The sequence below is a fragment of the Parus major genome, chromosome 7, assembly GCF_001522545.3.
Source record: "Parus major isolate Abel chromosome 7, Parus_major1.1, whole genome shotgun sequence".
NCBI lineage: Eukaryota > Metazoa > Chordata > Aves > Passeriformes > Paridae > Parus > Parus major.
Window position 1 is genome coordinate 26,452,599 of NC_031776.1, and position 20,088 is coordinate 26,472,686.

The 20,088-nt window shown below is 40.0% G+C and overlaps 1 protein-coding gene across 1 annotated transcript; it reads right to left on the minus strand.

Annotated features, from left to right (window-relative positions):
• Positions 1 to 138: 138 nt before the first annotated feature.
• IQCB1 (IQ motif containing B1) lies at positions 139 to 19,960 on the minus strand. Its single transcript, XM_015634529.3, has 14 exons — positions 19,624 to 19,960; positions 19,247 to 19,476; positions 18,277 to 18,439; positions 16,472 to 16,601; positions 13,749 to 13,842; positions 12,604 to 12,703; positions 12,054 to 12,226; positions 9,403 to 9,515; positions 8,212 to 8,321; positions 3,394 to 3,536; positions 2,835 to 2,983; positions 2,269 to 2,397; positions 1,735 to 1,891; positions 139 to 657 (listed from the first exon to the last, which is right to left on the minus strand). The coding sequence occupies exons 2-14, from the start codon at positions 19,338 to 19,340 to the stop codon at positions 428 to 430; spliced, it is 1,785 nt and encodes a 594-aa protein (XP_015490015.1). The 5' UTR covers positions 19,341 to 19,476; positions 19,624 to 19,960; the 3' UTR covers positions 139 to 427.
• Between the last annotated feature and the right edge of the window lie 128 nt (positions 19,961 to 20,088).

Genomic DNA, 20,088 nt, shown 5'->3' on the forward strand with positions numbered 1-20,088 from the left:
CTCTCATTTTCATGATTTCCTGTTGGTGTCTTGGTTTTTTCAGGACACATCTTTATTTCAAAGCACATCACCTGATAAAATGTTTTGCTATAAAATCCCAGGCTTTTACAATGGCCAGATTCTTTATGCATCTCAGTGTGAATAAGAACTGAAAAGCCAAAGGTCATGAATTTATTTTTAAAGTGATGCAAATTACAAAATACCTTAATTTACAATTACAGTATTTAAATCCTATTTGAAACATCACAATCAATAGCATCCAACTGTTGATGTATAGGAAGGGATTCTTACTAGGTAAAATACACTAAAATAAGGCCTTGGTCTTTTTCGGTCTTTTTAATATGCTTTCCTTCCTTAGAAACATACACAAGTGAGTGCATAGTGCACATATGAGTCTGGTTGAATGTGAAATTCTTGTGCTTGTTACCTAAAAGGATTTCCTTCCTCCAATAAAGAGAGTTTCCAGTTCTGTGTTTATGGCATCATCAGGAATTACATCATCCTCTGTAAACTCATCTCCAAGCTTCCTCCACCATGGCAAGCGAGTGTATTTTAGCATAGTGTTGTGGGTCTGTCTTGCCTTGGTAGCTACAGGGATTGATCGACTCATAAAGGTACCAAGATCTTTTTCTGTGGTCTCTGCTAAACCTGGAGCATCTACAAGAACAAGGAGAAGAGTTTTCTGTATTTTGTTATTTTGTTTGTGGTTTTATGAGTACTAAAAAAAGAAAAAAAAAGGAACACTACCCTCCCACTTCCCACTGTCCTAGGTCACTCCTTTCCCCGTTCTGGCATTGCAATTCTATGACATGATAAATTATAAATCTTATTGGTGAGACAATCCAAATAAAGGTTAATCTGAAAAAAAAACCAACATAAGAGGGTAGAAAGAAGAAAGGGAAAAGATGGACTACTTCTTTCAGGTGGAGTGGTGGCATCTACCGAAATGATTTCTTGTGGAAGTATAACCTGAGAGGATCTCCTGGTCACTACTGTGGATCAGCGCTCCTGGTGCAGGGAGACATCAGCACACAGCTCTGGTGCAGCAGCACTGTGGTTCCCCTGCTTGGGGGACCCAGCACAGTGTAATAGTGTGCTGCTGATTTGCCTGCTCAGAGAGTGATGAGCTGCAGTGACACAGCACGTGACAGACTAAATAATGGAATTCACTAACTTGAATTCTGCCCGGCTTGGGTGCTCTCTGGTGGCTGCAGCTTGCTACTCTTGCTCTTTCATGCAGCCACTTGTCTGGAATTAAGATAGCACAGTAGTGAATTCTGTTTCACTAAAAGCCAGGCCAGAGAAAATGGAAACATGGAATTTGCAGCTCAAAGATTTCCCTCTTTATCTGGAAGGGGTGAGAGTGTTTTAGCCAGCAGCTTACAACACAAGAAAATAAACCAAAGCAAAACAAATGTGAATAGGGTGAATAGGTTGCATGAGACCCCTTTTTAAGAAAGTCTAATGCCTGTTACAGGGCAATTGCTTTTCTTGTGAACATATCAGAGACTTTCATCAGAAGAATAAAATGCTCCTTGAAAAACAGGTGTTTATCCTTAACCTACAGGAGCACTTGGATAATCTCTAAGCCTGAATCTCAAGATATGGCATATGGCAAAGGAAGAAAGATATTTCAGTTTTGAAATAAGGCTTTACCACTGCTCACTCTAATTTTCCCTCTAAATTGGTTTAATCCAAATGGTAATCAAAACCATGAGCAGAGCAGTCACATACTCATTAGCAGCTCCACATCAGTGTTGACCTGAGCCAGTAAAGCCTCTCTCCGCTGTGCTGCTCTCTGATCCAGCCTGCTCCTCAACAGGAACTGTGCCAACTTTGTCTGAGCCTGCATATGCAATTCTTTACTCGTTTCTTCTGACATTTGGGAAGCCTGGAGGAAAATAAATTTGTTACTGTTAGAAGCTGGGTATTTTAAAACTTCTGGGGGCAGAATAATGCCTAAACAAGGAATGCAAATGCCGTTCATAATTGTTAACTTCTTAATTTTGCTTCCTCTGCAACTCTCTTCAAAATTATCCATCATCATGTATATAAACTTTCCAATTACAGTTTGCTTTGACACTTTTTATTAGATTAATGGTTAAATCCCCAATATCCTAGTGCCTTGCTGTCAAACAAGCAAGGTTAATACATACATACCTTAAATGGCTTATCTTGATCATAATTTATGAAGCTGAAACTATTTCATCCCCACAGTATTTTATGTTCCATCATTAATGCAAATTATGAAATGACTAAGAAACAGACCGGATGCAATTTGATGTAGTCATCCACCTTCTGCTGCAAAGCTAGTCTCTGCTCATCAGTCAGTCCCTTGGGTCCTTTCCAAGGAGAGAGAGGTCTCCTCCTTCTTCGTTTCTCCAAGAATTTACAAGCCTTTGTAAGAAACATACAAGAATATGACAATCACAGAGAGGAAGTTTGTCTTCCTGCTTTGTTTGTAAACAACCAGTGAAAGTCTTTCCGTACTACATCTGTAAAAGCCTAAATGGAGCTATGATGTTGAAAAGACAACATACAAGGTCAGCATGAACACTACAGAGTAAGTAACAATACTCATAATAAGTTACTGACTCATCTGTAGTATGATGACATTCCAATCCTCAGTTTCAAAGAAGCAGCTTTTATATTTCAGTTATAGCTTTGTAGCCTATACAACGCTTAACCCTTTAAAGCAACATGTGGCTCAAGACTATCACCCCTGAGCAATTTTTTAATAAATTATGGCTACATTAACAGTAAGAGAATAAACAGAGTTTTATGAGGCTTCATAATAATCCTATCTACTATTAGAACAAAGTATAAATACTTACTGCTCTCTGAATGATGATAGCTGCCTTATATTCCTTAAGAGATTGTTTCTGCTGATGAAAAATTCTTCTTGCTCTATGCCCTCGCCAGAATCTCTGGATAGTTAATGCTGACTTCTCCTCCATTTCCTGCATGTATTTATTCACCTGACCTACAAAGGTAACAAAAATCCACAGTTACAAGACTGTGGGTTAGGTTCTCTTAAAAATTTACATTGTTAATCCTCAGACTAGATAGTACCAAAAAAGCTTGGGTGCTCTCAGTTAAAAGCCCCTCTTCCCCCAAGGTCTCCTAGCTGTGGGTCAGGTCTTGCAGATGGAGCTTTGTAACACAAAAAAACTATCTCTCCCTTTCTCCTGCACCATTTTGAAGGCAGCAGATCTTGATCAGTAGTTACTAAACCCTGGGGGAATTAGCACATTCTCTTTCAGATAATTGGGTCAGGAGAAGAGACAGTAAGACAACAGTGCAAACACAAGATTGGGAAATAGATTTGGGGAAATTGTTCCTAACGAGACACAGACACTTTAATCTTCTGCTATAGTTCAATATAAATCATACTGGCATGGACAACTTCCAGTAAGGCCAGTTGTCGTTCATGGAAGAGTCTCATAGCCCTCTGTCTCTGAAGTTGCATTTGCAGTTTTAGAGCTTCATCTTCCTTCTGTTTCGTTAAATGCTGCAGCTCCTGTTCCCGTTTAGCTCTGCAACACACAAATACATTAACAATTACCTGAAGTTGTACATTTCTTTGAAGTATCTCTCTTTTTCTTTGTGTTAGGTGGTCCAGCATTGAGAAAGAGAGTCCACAAAACATTCTGTTATGCCAGCTGTTGGCTGCAGAATGACACCAAGCAATGAGAAGTCTCCTGCAAGCTAACAGATTGCCATACTATCTATAGCCACAAAAAACTCTGAACCACTCTATAAAATCAAAGTATAAATCTTTACTTAAAGGATAAAGTTCTAAGGACTCTGAAGGGAATGATGCTTCATATGGGACATTCACAGCCAGAATGGACTGGAACAACAGTTTTGATTCAATCATCTGCTGAAGAGGTAAAGCAACATTAGCCATCTGCTCCAGTATGCACCTTTTCCAGTTCATCCATCAGCATGCATGGCACCTGCTTCCCACAATACATAGAATTATTTTTGTACTGACTACAAGAGTAGAATCAGAATGTATGTTGGGTGCCAAGACTCACTTCTTAATTTTGGAGGGATTTTTTTCTCAAATACAGACTGACAGATTTGGTCTATCAGCTTTGTTAGAGAACACTAGGAAAGAATTTTCTTGCAAATTCTTTCTGATCTGTTCTAGATTTCATGTTAGGATGTTGCCCTGCTGTGCACTGAAAAACCTGCAGCAGAAGTTTAACAGATGAGACAGCTGAAAACTCAGCAACTTGCCCTATTAAGCTAATAACAAGCACATCAATGAAATACACAGCAACATATCAATGTAGAGAATAACATAAAATGCGTAATATACTGATGCATCAATACTAATAATTACTGAGACCACTTGACCATGATCTCAGTGAAGTATGAGGAGGTGTGAGCTAAAGCTCCCCTTCCCTTCACTGCCTCTCCTCATCCCAATGGACCAAATCTCTTCAGCCTTAAGACCTGAGAGTATACAACTTTATCCCACAACAAGGTAATAATGGGATTTCTCTGCTCCTGTTGCAGCAAAATCACTTCTCCACTCAGGACCTGAATACCCTCGCTGGGCCACAGCCCAGAGTTCTGCTCTCCTCTAGCACTTTCCTGGGGACAATGAAAGAAGTGCTTTAAGCACTAGGAAAGAAAAGCAATGGACAGAGTTGGGGGTATAAGGGATGCCAGAGGAGGAAAATGTCCACAGACTAGAACTAATGTCCAGCAATTCTGCTATTGCTGCATGGCACATACCTTTAGACCCACAGTACTAATGACGTGTTTGTGTTTCCCATCACTAGTATAAATTGAGCTATAATTTTTCTACCAACCATACTTTCCCTTTAGTCTCTAAAACTGGTTTGAGAGAGATTGGGATGGAAGCTGTTGTGTAAAAGAGAAGCTCTGGATTTAAAGATCTGACCTTAACAGATAAAAAAGCCTCCACCACAATTCGACAGACCATAATCCTTCTGTAATGCAGATTTGAGGTGTGCCCACACCTACCTAAAGACACAGCTCATGATACATGTGATTATATCAGAATGGTTTCAAGGAAACTAAAGATTTTCAGCCCACACATTTCTGCAAATTAGAGCTGTAAATTTTTACATTTTTAATTCAGGTAATTAATATTTTAATCCAAATATTGTATTTCTAAGACAACTGAAGTCACAGGATCAAACAAGACTTTTGATTATATTTTCTTGATAAAACTCCTTTATCAAGAAATTATATATTTTGCCCATCAATTTTTATCAGCTTCAGTAGGTTGAAAACTACAAAAACATTTAATGAACTTCTCAGATGCACTTCTGTGAAACCAAGAGTGTCTGTCAGGTTTAAATTATTTAAATTATTCTTTCCTATGTACTCTGCAAAACACATTCATCCTCTGTTTCTCCTAATGATAAGATATATTTGCTTGCACAAGACCACACTGTACAGGGAACTGCCTCTGAACTAAAGTAAAACATACACAGAGTAAGATCTGAGCTTCCTTCTGCAGTTCATGGCACAGAGCAGCCTCCCTCTGGTCATCTCTTTAGGAAAGTAAAATGGTTTTCTTTTTGATGCATTATTAATAATAATTTTGCCATTTTAAATGTCCTACAATTAGCCATGAAATAGTGAAGTAGCTTCAAGGAGAGAGACTACAGACTTTAACATTCACTGAGGGGACATTTCTGAAACCACAGTTTCAAAAGTTTATAACTTGCAGAGTTTAAGATCTTCCTCTGCAGCTGCAGGTGAGCAAAGTTTGGAGTTTCAATCTCGGCAGTATTTAACCACACTTGTTCTAAAATAAATCTGTGAACATAACCAGAACCTGACTGCTAAAAATTAAAAGTCATCTTAAAAGCTCTTCTGAAGTCATGTTTACAGTATTCCAAACACTATTTTTCAGTGTAATGTTTTGACGTAGACAGAAGAAAACCAACACTGGCACTGTACAGTTACTGTATTTGCTCAGTACTCTGGGACTGAGTGAGCCATGAACACACATAACTGTAAGGATATTAATAAGTTTCCATTCCTCTCAATATTAAACAAACACTTTCAAAAGTCCATTTAAATGACTCGAGAACTACTTAAAAGGCACACTAATGCTTACAATATTGAAAATATGACACAAGGGAGTCAAGCAGCTTGGTGATTGCTGATAGTCTCATCATCCTTTCCCTGTTGCTTTTCCATGTTATGTCTTAGCCCATCATCCAAATTTTCTGGGCTATAAGTTTGGCTTGCAGGCTTGCAAGATGCCTTATGAGGGAAGGAATATTGGCTTCAAGTGTATGGTGGATAAAAAAGGAGTGACAAGGATGTCTGACTGCAGCACCAAAGTGCAGTGACCAGTAGCCCTCAACAGACACATACATTGCTTGCCCCTGCAAATCTTTCAGAATTTAAAGATTACACCTTAGATAGTCCAATAGCCAATCAAGTCCAGTCTAGACAATCAAGTGCAGTTGTTTGCTCTGTATTACTTTGGTCACAATGCAAAGTGATTTGACAGTGATTTAAAAAAATCTGCTTTTGACACAGTAATGATTAATATGCAAAAAAAGTTTGAAAAAACTTGCTGTGGAGTCTGCACTTTAGATCATTTAACCTATGTTAAGTTTAAACTAAATTTCTCAAAACAGCCTAACATTACTGCTGCAATCTAATTCAAGTGACACAAGCATTATTTACATAGCTTCCTTCTTTGCTGCTCGAAGGCAGAGGATACTATACGTAGGTCACTGAAATAACTCTATTGAGAGCCAAAGATTTAAAAATGAATGAAGAACAAGGTCTTGCAAGCACTACACTGAGAAAGCACTATGGGCCTTGGTTTCTGCAGCACTCTGGCATGAGGAAGCTCCATGATAGCTCCAATATAATTTACAAAGCAATTTTGTGTCAAATTAACTGTGAACCAGTTAACTGACCTACCACCAGTACATCATCTTCTAGTGCTATTTAGGGCAATCCCATGCCACACTCTCAGTTTTCCATATGCCACAATTTTTTGCAGAAAACATGAAAGCACCACAGAAGTAAGTTGCTTTCATGGAGCAGTCTGGCATCTGGGAAAGGGACAGTTGGAGCTTTTGGCACCAGAAGAGGCAGTTTGGAACTGCTGAAAAAGCACATTGTTTGGATGTTTCTGCAAAAAAAATCTGTAGTGAAAATGCTCACATTGGCATTACATTACCTTTCTGTTTGAAAAGTAACAGCTGACTGGAAAAAGGCATCTTCAAGATGAAGGGACACTTGGTCAGCCCAAACCTAGGGCCTGGGACATAGGAACAAATTCTCAGGAAAGCTATATCCAGGAAAGACAGGAAGGTGAATGGGAATAGCCAGCATAGAATTATCACAGGAAAATCATGTTTGACCAGCTTGATTGCATTCTGTGATGACTGGCTCTGTGGATGAGGGGAAAGCAGTGGATGTCATTTTCCTCGACTTTACCAAGGCTGTCATCACAGTCTCCCACACAGGGCAGGGCTGACACTCAGAGAAACCTCCACAGAAATGGTTCAGTAAAAACCACATGAAGTTCAAATGGGAAATTCTACAGCTAGTACTAAATAACTTCATGAACCAGCACAGACTGGACACCAACTACCCGGACAGCAACTCCAATGAAAAGAGGGGACAGGCTGGACACGAGCCAGGAGCGAGGCCTTGCATGAACAAAGGCTACAGATTACTAGGAAGATTATTTGGCTTTACTTGACACAGTTGGAGCATTGGTCACACTCTACTGGGATCCCCAATGGAAGAGCAATGCTGACAAATGGGAGGGATAGAGACTGTCCTGAGACAATTAGGGCCATGAAACATAGGATATATAAGGACAGGCAAGGTGCATTTAGCCTAAAGGAAGGCAAATCTGTCTCTCACTACCTAAAGAAGTGCTATAGAACTGACACAGCCAGATTCATGGGGGTGCTCAGGAAAAGGGCAAGAGGCAGCGATAAAGAGTGCAACAAGGAAATGGATCGAATGAGATGGTAGAATCTCCATCCTTGGAGACCTCTAAAACTGGATGTGGTCCTGAGCATCCAGATCCCATTTTGAGGCGGGGGCCTATTTCAAACAGGACATTGAATTAGATGACCTGAATGTTTCCTCTTCCTTTGTGACTTGAGAAAACCCAGCCCAACCCAGACCTTCATACTAGATCCTATTCTTTACTGTTTTTCATAAAGTCATACTGTTTACCTGAAGCTTCTCTGTAAAGTGATCACTGCTTGGGGTAGTTTTTTCAGCCTTTTCCTTGTCTGAAATCCCCGCCATGCTGCCTGGATTATACAAGCTGCTTGATGCTGCTTCTGAAATTAATAAAACTGTTGGTAGAACATTTTCCATGCATATAAAAACACTTTATTACTGCTTGCATAATTGGACAATCTCTACATTTGGCCAAACCCCATCAGTTTGCAAATGCATCAAATTTGGGAATTTAAGGTCTTACAATACAGTTATTATCATAAACTTTATACTTGGCCCAAAAGCAGCTAATCTGATCACATGTATTTATGCTCTCTGAGGTTAACAAATGAATCTACAGCACAAATATATATATATATAAAACAATATTAGAAATTTGTATTTAAATCACCTGAAGCACTTTCAAATGGTGATTCAATCAAAATTACTACAATAGAGAGGACAGAAAGACAAGTTTGGAAAAAGAGCAGCAGGAAAAATGTTACATTTGCAGTATGATCAGAAGTCACTGAAATGCAAACATGAAAAAAAATCAATTCCATTCTTAAATGCATTTAAAAAAACCCCAAAAACAAACTGAATCACCAAACACTCTGCTCTGTTGAAGATGAAAGCAGGTCTCTGCAAACATAACTGATTTTCATTGAAGTATTGTCTCTGAGAAACCTGCATGTAATTTTATTTTTAAGATGCTCATGAAACACACATTGTCGCTTTTATTGGGAACACAGTCCAGGTGGTGTTCTTACTGCATATTTTCTGTATATGACTTAGTTCTATGTAAATGCTGCCTAGAATCCAGAGATCTAAATTTGTAACACTGATGTGAGAAAAGCAGATGCAGTTATTTTAATTGAATAGTTAGCAAAAAAAATTAATTATTTTCCCCTATAGTTATATTGAAATCTATGGTAAATTTGCACAGAAAGTCAATCTCTAGAGTCATAGTCCCATATCTTAATGGCTGAGCAATTTCTTGATGTTTAAAAAAAAACCCACAATAAAATAAATTCAAAAAGCCAATTAAAAATTAATTAACATAGTGAAATAATAACACAGGTTTTCAAAAGTGTCTACAAAGTGATATAGTAAATCCATTCTAAACATACACAAATCACATGTAAATAGGATTTCACATGTAAACAGGATTTCACATCTGAAAGTCACATTAAACTTCATCACCTGCATTTCTCCTTTTCCACTGGTTTGTTCCAAATACAGCAGGTCCAAGAGTTGATTGACCTCCCTGTCAAATCCTTTGCCAGTCCACTGTTTACTTAAAAGTCCTTTTAATCCTAAGATAAAAAGAAGCCAATTCACTAATGTGACTTTTTCTTTTCAGGCTTTCAAAGTTACAAACTGCAAATCAACAAATCAAATCTGATTCTATGTGCAAAGGACTGTGAGATCTGAAGACCATCAGCCATCTTTGAGTGTCAATGCATAATCTTATCAAAGAATTTCTGGTGCTCCAACTATCACAGAGAAGTATTACCCAGTGATTTTGTATGCCCAAGTCAGTATTGTGTTTTTATCACTGACAGTCCAATTACCAATGTACTTTCAGTAAGTCATTGTAAGGTGCTAAAGAGAATTAGCACCAAGCAAGTGCTGGGTGTTGTTACTATATACTCTTTTCATATTTTCCAAATAAAATTTATTCCTTTCTAATTGGAATTGTTTAATGTCCTACCTGCACAGCATGGTTTAACTGTGAATGCATGTACATCCAATCCATGAGACAAAAGAGCTTTTTGGGTTTGCAGTAGCAAAAAAGCACTCTTGTGCTCCCCCAACAACACACACACCCCCTATGCAAGCAGACAGTAATGTGTGCTAAAATGTTTGTATCAGACAAATCCTAGAGCCTAAGGGCTCTGCAGGGAGTTGGAGGGAAGAGGAAGGAAGGCAGGAAATATGTGTGTGTTTGCCTCCTGAAGAACTAGCGATTCAAGTCACTTTTCCATCTTCAAAACATTGTCCATAAGCATATTCATACACTGGGCAACTCCAACACTGACATGTACTTACGGGGGCTGGAGCACACAGAAATGGCACCTCTGTGGCACTACACACACCACTCGAGAAAAACAATGACAGTTAAACACTTCAGGAGAGAGACAGGCAGGACTCTAAATGGAATCAGTGCGTGCCCCAAGGCTGTCTGAGCCCTGCAAAAACAGGGAGCCAGGCTACATGATACCGCTCCCTCACAGAAAGTGCTGCAGGTCAGACAACCACTTTCCAGTCTCTGGACAGACTACACAGCCATATGCACCTTTTGGCCACTAACAGGGAGTACCTCCAACATGCCTCACAGACGTGTCAACCCATGCAGGACAAAAGGCCAGGCCCTCTGGGAAACCTGACATAGGGACTGTGCTGGTCTTGGAAATGCCCTCACCTCCACCAGGCTGCTTTTGCTGGCAAAGCTCACACCAAAGCACCTCACACTGCCAACATCTCTGAGCCACTGTGAAACCAAGGGACTTCAGTGAGATGGACAGATGGTGAAAATGCTGTAATGCTTTCTTTGTTGCTTTTATTCCTTAAAGTCTCTAAAGGATTCCAAAGCCTGAGTTAAAACTAAGAGAAGGATTCTAACTTAAAAAAAAAAAAAAGTAGAGATAAAAAGCATTTATTTTTTCTTAGTGGAAAGAGGAAACATGTACAGGAGAGAGATGAAGAGTTTCTAAATGACTGTGGCATACTGTGATTCTAGAACAAAAGAAAGCATCCTTTTATGGAGATCTGCACCTCTTCAGACAAGCCAGCATTCTACAGCTGGGATGATCAGACTATCATGGCAGCTTCCCAAGAATCCACAATGTGATACCAGCCTTAGGCACACTATACTTAATTGCATACCAAGGAATCCCTCCTCAATTCTGTAGGCAAAGGGGTGGCAAAGCTGTTCATCTGGTTCAGAAATTTTTCTGGCTGGTACTGTATAATGAGTAGTCAGCACAAGTGCAAAAATTTGGAATAGGACATTTTTGCCTTGCATTCCCTCTTTTTACTGTCCTTGTCCTCAAAGGGTTGAGGCTGCTCACAAGCAATTTTGACCAACAATAACATCTAGAACATAGAAGACATGGCAAACACTATGCCTGTTCCTTAGTCTCTATGGGCATGATAGAATACAAAGAGGTTTCCTGCAGCTCCCTGCTAGGGTAGAGACAGAAACATTAAATGGGACACCTCATTAAAGAATTAATAACATTAAACAGGTTATACACATACTCAGCCTCATGATCTGAAGGGATCAAGACAAAATGATAAACTAATTTCATGAATTCTTAGGGAGAGTTCATTCCCATTACTTGGATATCAAAAGACAGTCAGTTCCTGGATAACTAAACAGCCCTCTATCAGATGAGCAGACCTGTAACAGCCAGGGTCAGCAGTTCACTCTAAGTAAAACTTTCATGCTCTGGATTAGTGAGCCTTAGCACTGTGGCAGATGTGACACAGGGTTCTCTGACTGTGGCAGTTCCTGCACCCTGCCAGTGGATCCCTCAATAACCAGCCTGCACAGGGAAACAGAAAGAAGTAAAAGCCCATCAGGTTGGAAGTGACAAAAAACTTTAAAAGACAAGTTGCCACATGCTAAGTCCTCAGTACACAGAAGAAAATAAATCTAAGAAACAGAAAGAGGTGCAGTACCTTAAACAGCAATGAAAATTAATAGAAGGAAAAAAAAACCCACAAAGCAACATGGCACTGCAGTTTCCATCTGTACTGGAGAGTTATTGAACCACAATTGGAAACCTTTGTCTTTTTATTTTCACAGGGAATCTAAGAGGAGGCTCAGTGATTGCATGCTTACAAACCTTTGTAGCGAGCTGTGAATAACTGCACAAGCTGTTCGCAAAATTTTGCCACTAACAACAGCAGTTTTGTGGCAGCACTTCCTACAGCAGGATTGGTGGTAGAGGAAAGCTTATAAACAAGTTCATCCAAAACAGAGTGAAGGGTCTCTTCTTCAACTTGAAGCAAGACAGAACTTTAAAAAGAATAAAGAAAAAAAAGGGGAGTGGGACAGAACAGAATTGTTAATTGGAAAATGTGAGCTTTTTAACAGTGACTTATTTTTAGCTATGTCAGGTTATATACAGCAAGCCAAGATACCCAGCTAGCTGGACCAGGAATCTGATCCAGGGAGTACAACTGTTTCAACCAACCAATTGCCACTCTCTCAATTTAAGATTAAACCCCCAGCTTTTTAATGTTTTCTATTTCTACTATAAAGACTAGGGAAAGAAACAAACCCAAATAATAAAACACAACAATGCTTGCATATGAAAAGATTTTATTTTACCAAGCAGCAATGAACTACCTTTTATATTTATTATTAAGAAAAATAATGATATGAAAACTAACCTATTGATCCTCAAAATATTGTGTAACACAGACATCATTATAATTGCTGTTTCAACATCATCTGTTATTAACAACTGCAGGAAGCGATCATTTTGTAGTACTGCAAAAAAAAAAACCAAAAACAAGCAAACAAGAAATCATGCAATCAGAACCAGACTTGAAAACACCATAAACCACATAAACCTCATCATAAACCATAGCAAGTAAAACCAGACACTGTTTCTGAAACAAACTCCCTCATTTATAATTTTTACACTGAAATTTACTGAGATAACTACTTCAACCTCCAAAAAACATGCTGAATCCTGTGTTTTCTGCCTTTGGGCATCCCTCAGGCACTGATGTTGCAAGGGAATTAAAGCTTTAAACCCCTTTATGTTTAAACCCCTTTCTTAAAACAACTGTGGAATTAACACTGGGACAACAATACCGAAAAAAGCGAAGGACCTCAACCTTGACAGTTTGTTTACCCCAGGTTATTTAATGCAAGTCTACTGATGTCATTAAAGCACCATCTTTTTTATCCCAGTGTATCACTGGCTACGTGTTGAGTAATTTTTCTGACCATGTGTGTTTTTAGTTACATGTCTTATGATCCTTAGGGTTCTGTCCAATACTAGAAACAAAACCAAATTCTGCTTTTAAAAGTCAGTGTGATTGACATCAGTTTAAATGAAAGCTTATTTTGGTCACAAATATATAGTGAAGTTTGTTAAATATTTGTAAAATTTCCTGTAATGGAAAAAAACTTTAGAAATCTGTCTCAAATCCTATCTACTCATCACAACTAGCAATGTATTCTGGTCAAATTTTGGCATATTTTGATCACACAGAGGAAAAGATCAATTGTCTCTTATTGTAAAAAACCCACGATTTTTAAAAGATATAGACTTACAAAGAGAAATGACAAGATGACACTTTAAATATTTATCTCTGAACGATTAGAAAGGGAACTGTTGAGTATCTCCCTTTAGTGGATGTTTGCCATTTTAGATATTGCTGTTGAGGTTACTACTTAAAGAGACTGAATTACCATCTACTCTAATCTAGAAGACTAAGTGGAGATTAGCTTAAGAGTGAATTTTGATACTTGTAGTTGCCATAAATAAATGTTCAGGTGTTCTGTGCGTTGACATCTCCCTTACCACATGCTGCTAGTTGAATATGCCCACCGAACAGCCAGCAGATGGCATCAGTTACTACTTGGAACCAATGTAAAAAGTCTTGTTTTTCTTTATCCTAAACAAAAGAGAAGTAGGTAAAAACATGTGTATGATCTTCACTAAAGACTCCATCTTGATGTTATGGGAAAGTTTGTATGCCACAGCAATCTGGAAACCAAACTCCACCAAACTTCCAAATGAGGACCTTTGAGTTCAGAGGTCAATCAAGAAGATCTGAACATACTAAAAAAATAAAAGCACCCATTTGGGAAAAAAAAAAACAACACAACAAGGAGAGAGAAATCTTGTTTACTTCTTAAAAATATTTCATACTATAGGAGGGATAAGACAAGTAATAGCTTAGCAAATATGCATCACAAATTTAATGCACTAAGTGGGAAATATACTACTTTAAAGAAGAGGGGGAAAACTAAAAAAGGTACCAAGTGGCCAAGGACACAGTCAAAATGAAAAAGGTTCCTGATAACTGGTATGGTGAAGCTTCAGAAGTACCTCCTAGTTGGAGGTCTGGGAGCAAACACCAAACCACTATAAAGCTGAAACTGGATCTGTTTGCCAAACAGACTACATCAAGTGCTTGCCTGTGATAGCACTGGACTGGAAAAACACATAGACTCAATCACAGAATGGTAGGGCTGGAAAGAACCTAAAGTCCATCTTGTTCCAACACCACTGCCATGTGCTGGGACATCTTCCAGTAGACAAGTTTTCTCAGAGCTTCATGGAGCCTGGTTTTGAATGCTTCCACAGATGGAGCATCCACAGATTCCCTAGACAGTGTGTCCCAGTATTTTACCACCCTGATAGCACAGAATTTCTTCCCAACACTAAATTTAAACCTCCCTCTTTCAGTGTAAAGCCATCACCCCTTATCCTGTCATGATATGCCCTTCTAAAAAGTCCCTCTCCAGCTTTCTTTTAGCCCCTTTAGGCACTGGAGGGGGTGATATAAGCCCTCCTCAGAGACTTCTCTTATTCATGCTGCACAACCCCATCTCTCTCAGCCTTTCTTCACTGCAGAGGTGCTCCAGTGTTCCCCTATGACGAGGAAGAATTCAGGTTTTAACATGTGAATGCACATACAGATGCACATTCCAGTCTGTACTCCAAGTGTGAGCCACAGATTATTAGAAATCTGGAATCTTGCTGTGGGGAACAGCAAAAGGGATTTTGACAGTATCACACTCCTGAAAAATGGTGTTAAAAAGCACATGGTCATATATCCCACATTAATTTAGCTTCCACAAACGAAACCTTGGGAAGCCTATTCCTAGATCCCTGCTGGAGCCTCAGCCCTCAGTCAAGGTTTAACTTTGTATTTGGTTCATACTGACAAGGAGAGACACAAAATAACAGTAATATGTTAAGCTGTAATATTATCTGCTCTGTGTTTTGGCAACATGTCAGTTTCTGAAAGCTATTTCACAACTTCCCTTGACTTCAAAAACCTGTACAAAAAGCAAAAGAGAGAAGAATAAACTTCAAATCTCCACTGCTAGAGTGGGATTTCCAGAATTCCACTGAGCAAGCATCAAGTCTGGGTGCCCAGTCACCTCTGAGACCATGAAGTTTAAAAGCCAAAGTACTAATTATAATGTAGACTGCATTTGCATTCAAAAGAAATCTTTGCCCACAAGCGTGACTCAAGTAGTATGTAGGCTGAGACATAATAAGAAAGTATGGGGGAAATTACATATTGTGGATAAGAGTCTCCTGAGATGTCATTTAGGAAGCTTCCTTCTTAAGCACTAAACGCACTTCTCAAGTACTGGACTAAAAAAAAACTATGTTACTGCATTGATACTTTCTGAGAATTGATTGTCTGTGCTGTCTATCACAGTACTTTGTAGGAAAACTTTGGCTAAGTGCAACAAGCCAGTGAGCCAAGAAATGAGATAGTATGGAAAAATGGGGATATTAAAAGAAACTGTCAGAATCCAGGAAGTTGGTTATTTAAATTACTTGTGGGTTTTTGTTGGGGGTACTTTTCCTTCTGATTCTAGAACTCAGAAGCATGAAGGAAACTTGCTGAGAAAAACCCTTCTTCAGTGCAAAAAAAGAGGGAAATGTGAGAAAGTGTTTAAATCTATAAATTCATGAAGTCTGCTTTTGGCATTCTCCATGTGCAAGTTCAGAAGCAGTGAGCATTCTTGGATTATTTTTGCCAAATATGCAGCAGAAATTGAATGACAAAACAAACTTCAACAAATCTGATTTAAAATCTTAAGACTTCCTAAATCATTTTTTGTAAAGCTGAATAAAATTAGTGAGAACTAAGTAATTTTGAAGGCTGAACTAATGATATGCAAAGTTACAACACTACCGTGACTGGGATGCTGTCTTTTGTAGGCTTTTTTTTTTTTTTCCTCTTATACTGCTCTAATTCTTCAGTCCTTCCTATAATTGCACTCCTTCCCTCTACCTTTAAAACTTGTGAAAAGTAGTAGCCAAACTATCTAAACAGGCCTATGGTAACAGAGTGGCTTTGCACAAGTCACAGAGCAAATGCTGTACAATGACAGATTTCAGATTCAGAGCTCAGAGGCATAAGAAAAACTACGGCAATTTCTGGAAAATAAATTTTCATAATACCATGTTCCTAAAATAATATCCTACTTAACCAACACATGACCTCAGAAAGTTTGCAGGCATTCTCTGCTCTTTTAACTATGAAACTTAAATACCTTGATTGCTCGGATAAATCGTGCTTGCAAGCGTTTTCCCAAAACCAGCAGGCTGTCTATAGCCAAAGGAAGAAACTTCTTGTAAAATTCCTCAGAATCTTCTTTCACTTCTAGCCCTACACAACAATGGCTGAAATGGAGTTAAAAAAAAAAAAAAAAAAAAAAAGAAAGAAAAAGGGGAAAAAAATCAACCTGAATAATCAAAGGCCTGTTTGAACAACTTTGAATGAATGTCACGTCATTGGAGAAATGCTTCAGTGACATGGGACAATTCCCCCCTGAACAACAGCTCACTGCTGTGACTGGCTCCAAGGTGGCTGCCTCCAAGGAAGAGCAACCACTCACAGGTTGGAGACCGTATTACTACTTATTACGGCATTTCTCAGTTAAAAACATATCAAAGGCACTTTCTCCTTTAGCCTCATAGAATCTGTTCAGGCTTGTTCCATATTCTAGGGAAGGGCTCTGATGGTCATAAGGAAGAAAAAAAAAAGGCAAAATAGAAAGGTAGAAAAAATACTGATAAAGAAAGCCCAGTGATGAAGGGGGTACACATCAGGCGGTGAAAATATGCATAAGAAATATACCACAAAACCTTCAGTGAGCCTGTCTACAACTTGTCTCAAACTGAGGAAAGCATGTGGGCTAGAAATCAGTTCCTCAGATCTCAGCTCTCTTATTTTACTCACTGCAACACGTCGGCTGTTTCTGGAAGACTTTTTACAAGAAACTGCATGCTTTACAACTGGTAAGTTGTTTCAGTTCTGATTGCAGAATACCACTGATACCATTGCAACAAAAGAGTCTTCCTGACTTTTTATGAATTTTGCTTTCTGATATCTTATCTAGGCTATGTTACCTTTTTGGGAATGCACACACATAAAGATGTCTACCAAAGCCCTTGGAAAACAAATTCTAGGCATGAAGCTGAGATTCATCTAGCTACAAAAGGACATTTTTACAGCTAAAATAAATTCCAGTATTCTCTGCAACTGAAAGAACTTACAGGGGATGATTTAAGTATCACACTACTCTGGTGATAACTCTTGCATCCCTTAGTGAAATTCCTCACATTAAAAATTCATACAGCAGATATGGCATAAATAAGAGATGGTCCCATAATTACTTCATGCCTTAGAATTTTACTTCCTAGTTAAGCCAAAACTAAGTACAACTTGAGGAAAATTTGAAATGCATTATTTTTCCTGACATTTAAAATAGAGATTAGATCACTGGGGGTTTGAATTTAAAGTTTTCTTATTTACAACACCATTCTCACAATATCACCACATCAGGTCATCTAGTCTGTATGAACTGTGTCATCTACTATACTTAAAAACATAAATAGATACTTTGAATAGGTATATTAAATAAATATTTAAACACAGTCAAGCCAAGCAGTAAGTCAATCAGGCTGAAGATCTTTGCAAGATGAAATCTAAGCAAACAAAATAACAATTTTTAAATAACCACAATTCAAAATTATGTAATTACTGGGTAAGAACTATTTCAGTGGTGAGTACTGTTCACAAAAAAGGTAAAGCCAATACAAACCCTGTTCCCACCATACTGTTCCCCCAGCTCAGTGAAACACAATGCAAATGAATTAAACACGGCCAATTAGGCTATGCCTGACCCCTCTGCTCTTGACTGCTCCCTGCACTTTAACCCTGGCCTTTCCTGAACAACAAGCCTTATTCTGGATGGGAGCCAATGTATTACAGCTTGAAAAGAGAAAGAGCAAGATGAAAGGACAGAAGGAAAACTGGAAGAAAACTTCTTAGCTTTTTTTTTTTTTTTTTTACCTTAGTATCTCTGCTAGCTGGGCAGCAGTAGCCCAGGCTCCATGTAGCTGAGAGTGGTCTCGCTTAAGGACCAGCAAGCAATACTGAGTAAGACCATAATCATACAGATCTTGCTTAATTTTATTTGATTCTTCACATCCTAAGGAAGGACTACTTAAAATTCCTGTGGGAAGAAAGCAGGAGAGAGACAAAGAGGAACATAAGATTCTGATGTGCAAGGTTTTTTTTCTTTTTCTAAAATGTAAGAAGAGTATATATACACAGAGCCAAGATCCAGGATTAAAGTAATTGTAAAAGTGCTAACAACAGCATGAAATATTTTGTCAGCAATTTTTGCTGCTACAGCTACAACTCATTTGTAAGATTATATGACAATTGGGAAGGATAGCTAAACTTAGGTTCCCATTTTCTCTACATATTTAGTAGCAAAACATATATTACCTGGGATATGAACCATTTGTATGAATTTCCTGGGCTAGATAAAACCACAACCACTGGGAAACATATAGCTTCCTTATAATTACATCCCAATTTAGAACAGGACCTGACTTGTTTCAACTGTTCCTATGAGCAGTGGCTGTAGAGCAGGAGGAAAGACAGGGAAGTCACACAGGAGCTCATGATCTTGTTTCTATGTTATGATTTAAAAACTGAATACTGACAACCACCCTGTTTCTCTGCCCAAAATGCACTGGGAGAAATGATTTGGCCAAGTGTAAGATTCCTGCCTGTATCAGCAGGGAAAGGGCCCACATTATCAGAGTGACAGCTGAAAGGCAGAAAATTCTGTCCATTTGCTCCTCAGCTCCTCCTTACTTTTGTCAAGTCAAATGCCACTCTCAGGAAAAGCTGCTGTATCAACCTTTCTTACAGTTTCAGAAAAATCTTTTGTATTTTAGGAGGAAGACAGGAGAAGGACTGGCCATAGTTCACCAGCTCATCCTTTTATTTTAGGAACGGCATTAATTACCCTTTAACTTCAGCAGCAGCGGGGGGATGTCCTGTTCTGTGCTCTCAGTGATCTGAGCAGCCAAGGCCAGGACCTGGGGGTCCGTGGCTGCCATAAGGAACAGCCAGAGGCGCACACCACCATCGATTGCAGCCACCTTCCTTTTTATGTTAGGGCGCGGGGTCCTCACGCCACTACTTCATCCCAGCTCCTGCACCACCAGCTGGAAGCTTCGGGCCGCAGGACTCCCCCTGAGAAAGGAAACAAACATGGAGGGAGCCCCACTCGCGCTCCCTCCCGAGGCCGCGGCCAGCCGGACCGGCTCTGCCGGCAGGGCGCACCTCCGGCCGGGCAGCCTGCGCGCGGCCCCACGGGGCGGGCAGCGGCAGCGGCCTCACCTCACCCAGGGCCGGGGAAAGGGCAGAGGGAGCGCTGCCCTCTCCCACCGGCGTCACCCCGGTGCCCCCAGTGTCCTCGGGAGCGGCGGCGCCGGTGCCGCGAAGCCCCCAGGCCGCGGGGCCCCCTCGGTGCGCTCGGAGGGGACCCACGCGCACCTCCGGCCCCTCTCACTGCCGCGCGGGGGCTTCCCGACTGCGGGGGGAGGGAGGGGGGGTTGCAACGCCGATCCCGCCGTCTCCAACGCGACGGCTCCCCCACGCCCCCCTCCCCTCACAGCTGTGTGGTCGCGGCCTGTCTCCGCCAACCAGCGCTGTCCCCTGCGGGAGGAGGGTTCATTTGCATATCCGCGTGCGGGCTGGCGGCTCCGACACCCCACTGGCGGAAATCTACCGAGGGACGCGCTCACTGACCAATCCAGCTCGGGGGAGGCGGGGCTCTGCCCTTCGCGGCCTATCGGAGCCCGC

Excerpts from the sequence above, each read along its gene's own strand:
- IQCB1 (XM_015634529.3), bottom strand. The coding sequence starts at position 19,340 with ATGGCAGCCACGGACCCCCAGGTCCTGGCCTTGGCTGCTCAGATCACT. Across the intron at positions 13,843-16,471 it reads GATTTATCCGAGCAATCAAG|GATAAAGAAAAACAAGACTT; the intron begins GTATTTAAGTTT and ends TCTTTTGTTTAG. Across the intron at positions 2,984-3,393 it reads ACTGGAAGTTGTCCATGCCA|GTCAGGTGAATAAATACATG; the intron begins GTATGATTTATA and ends TTACCTTTGTAG.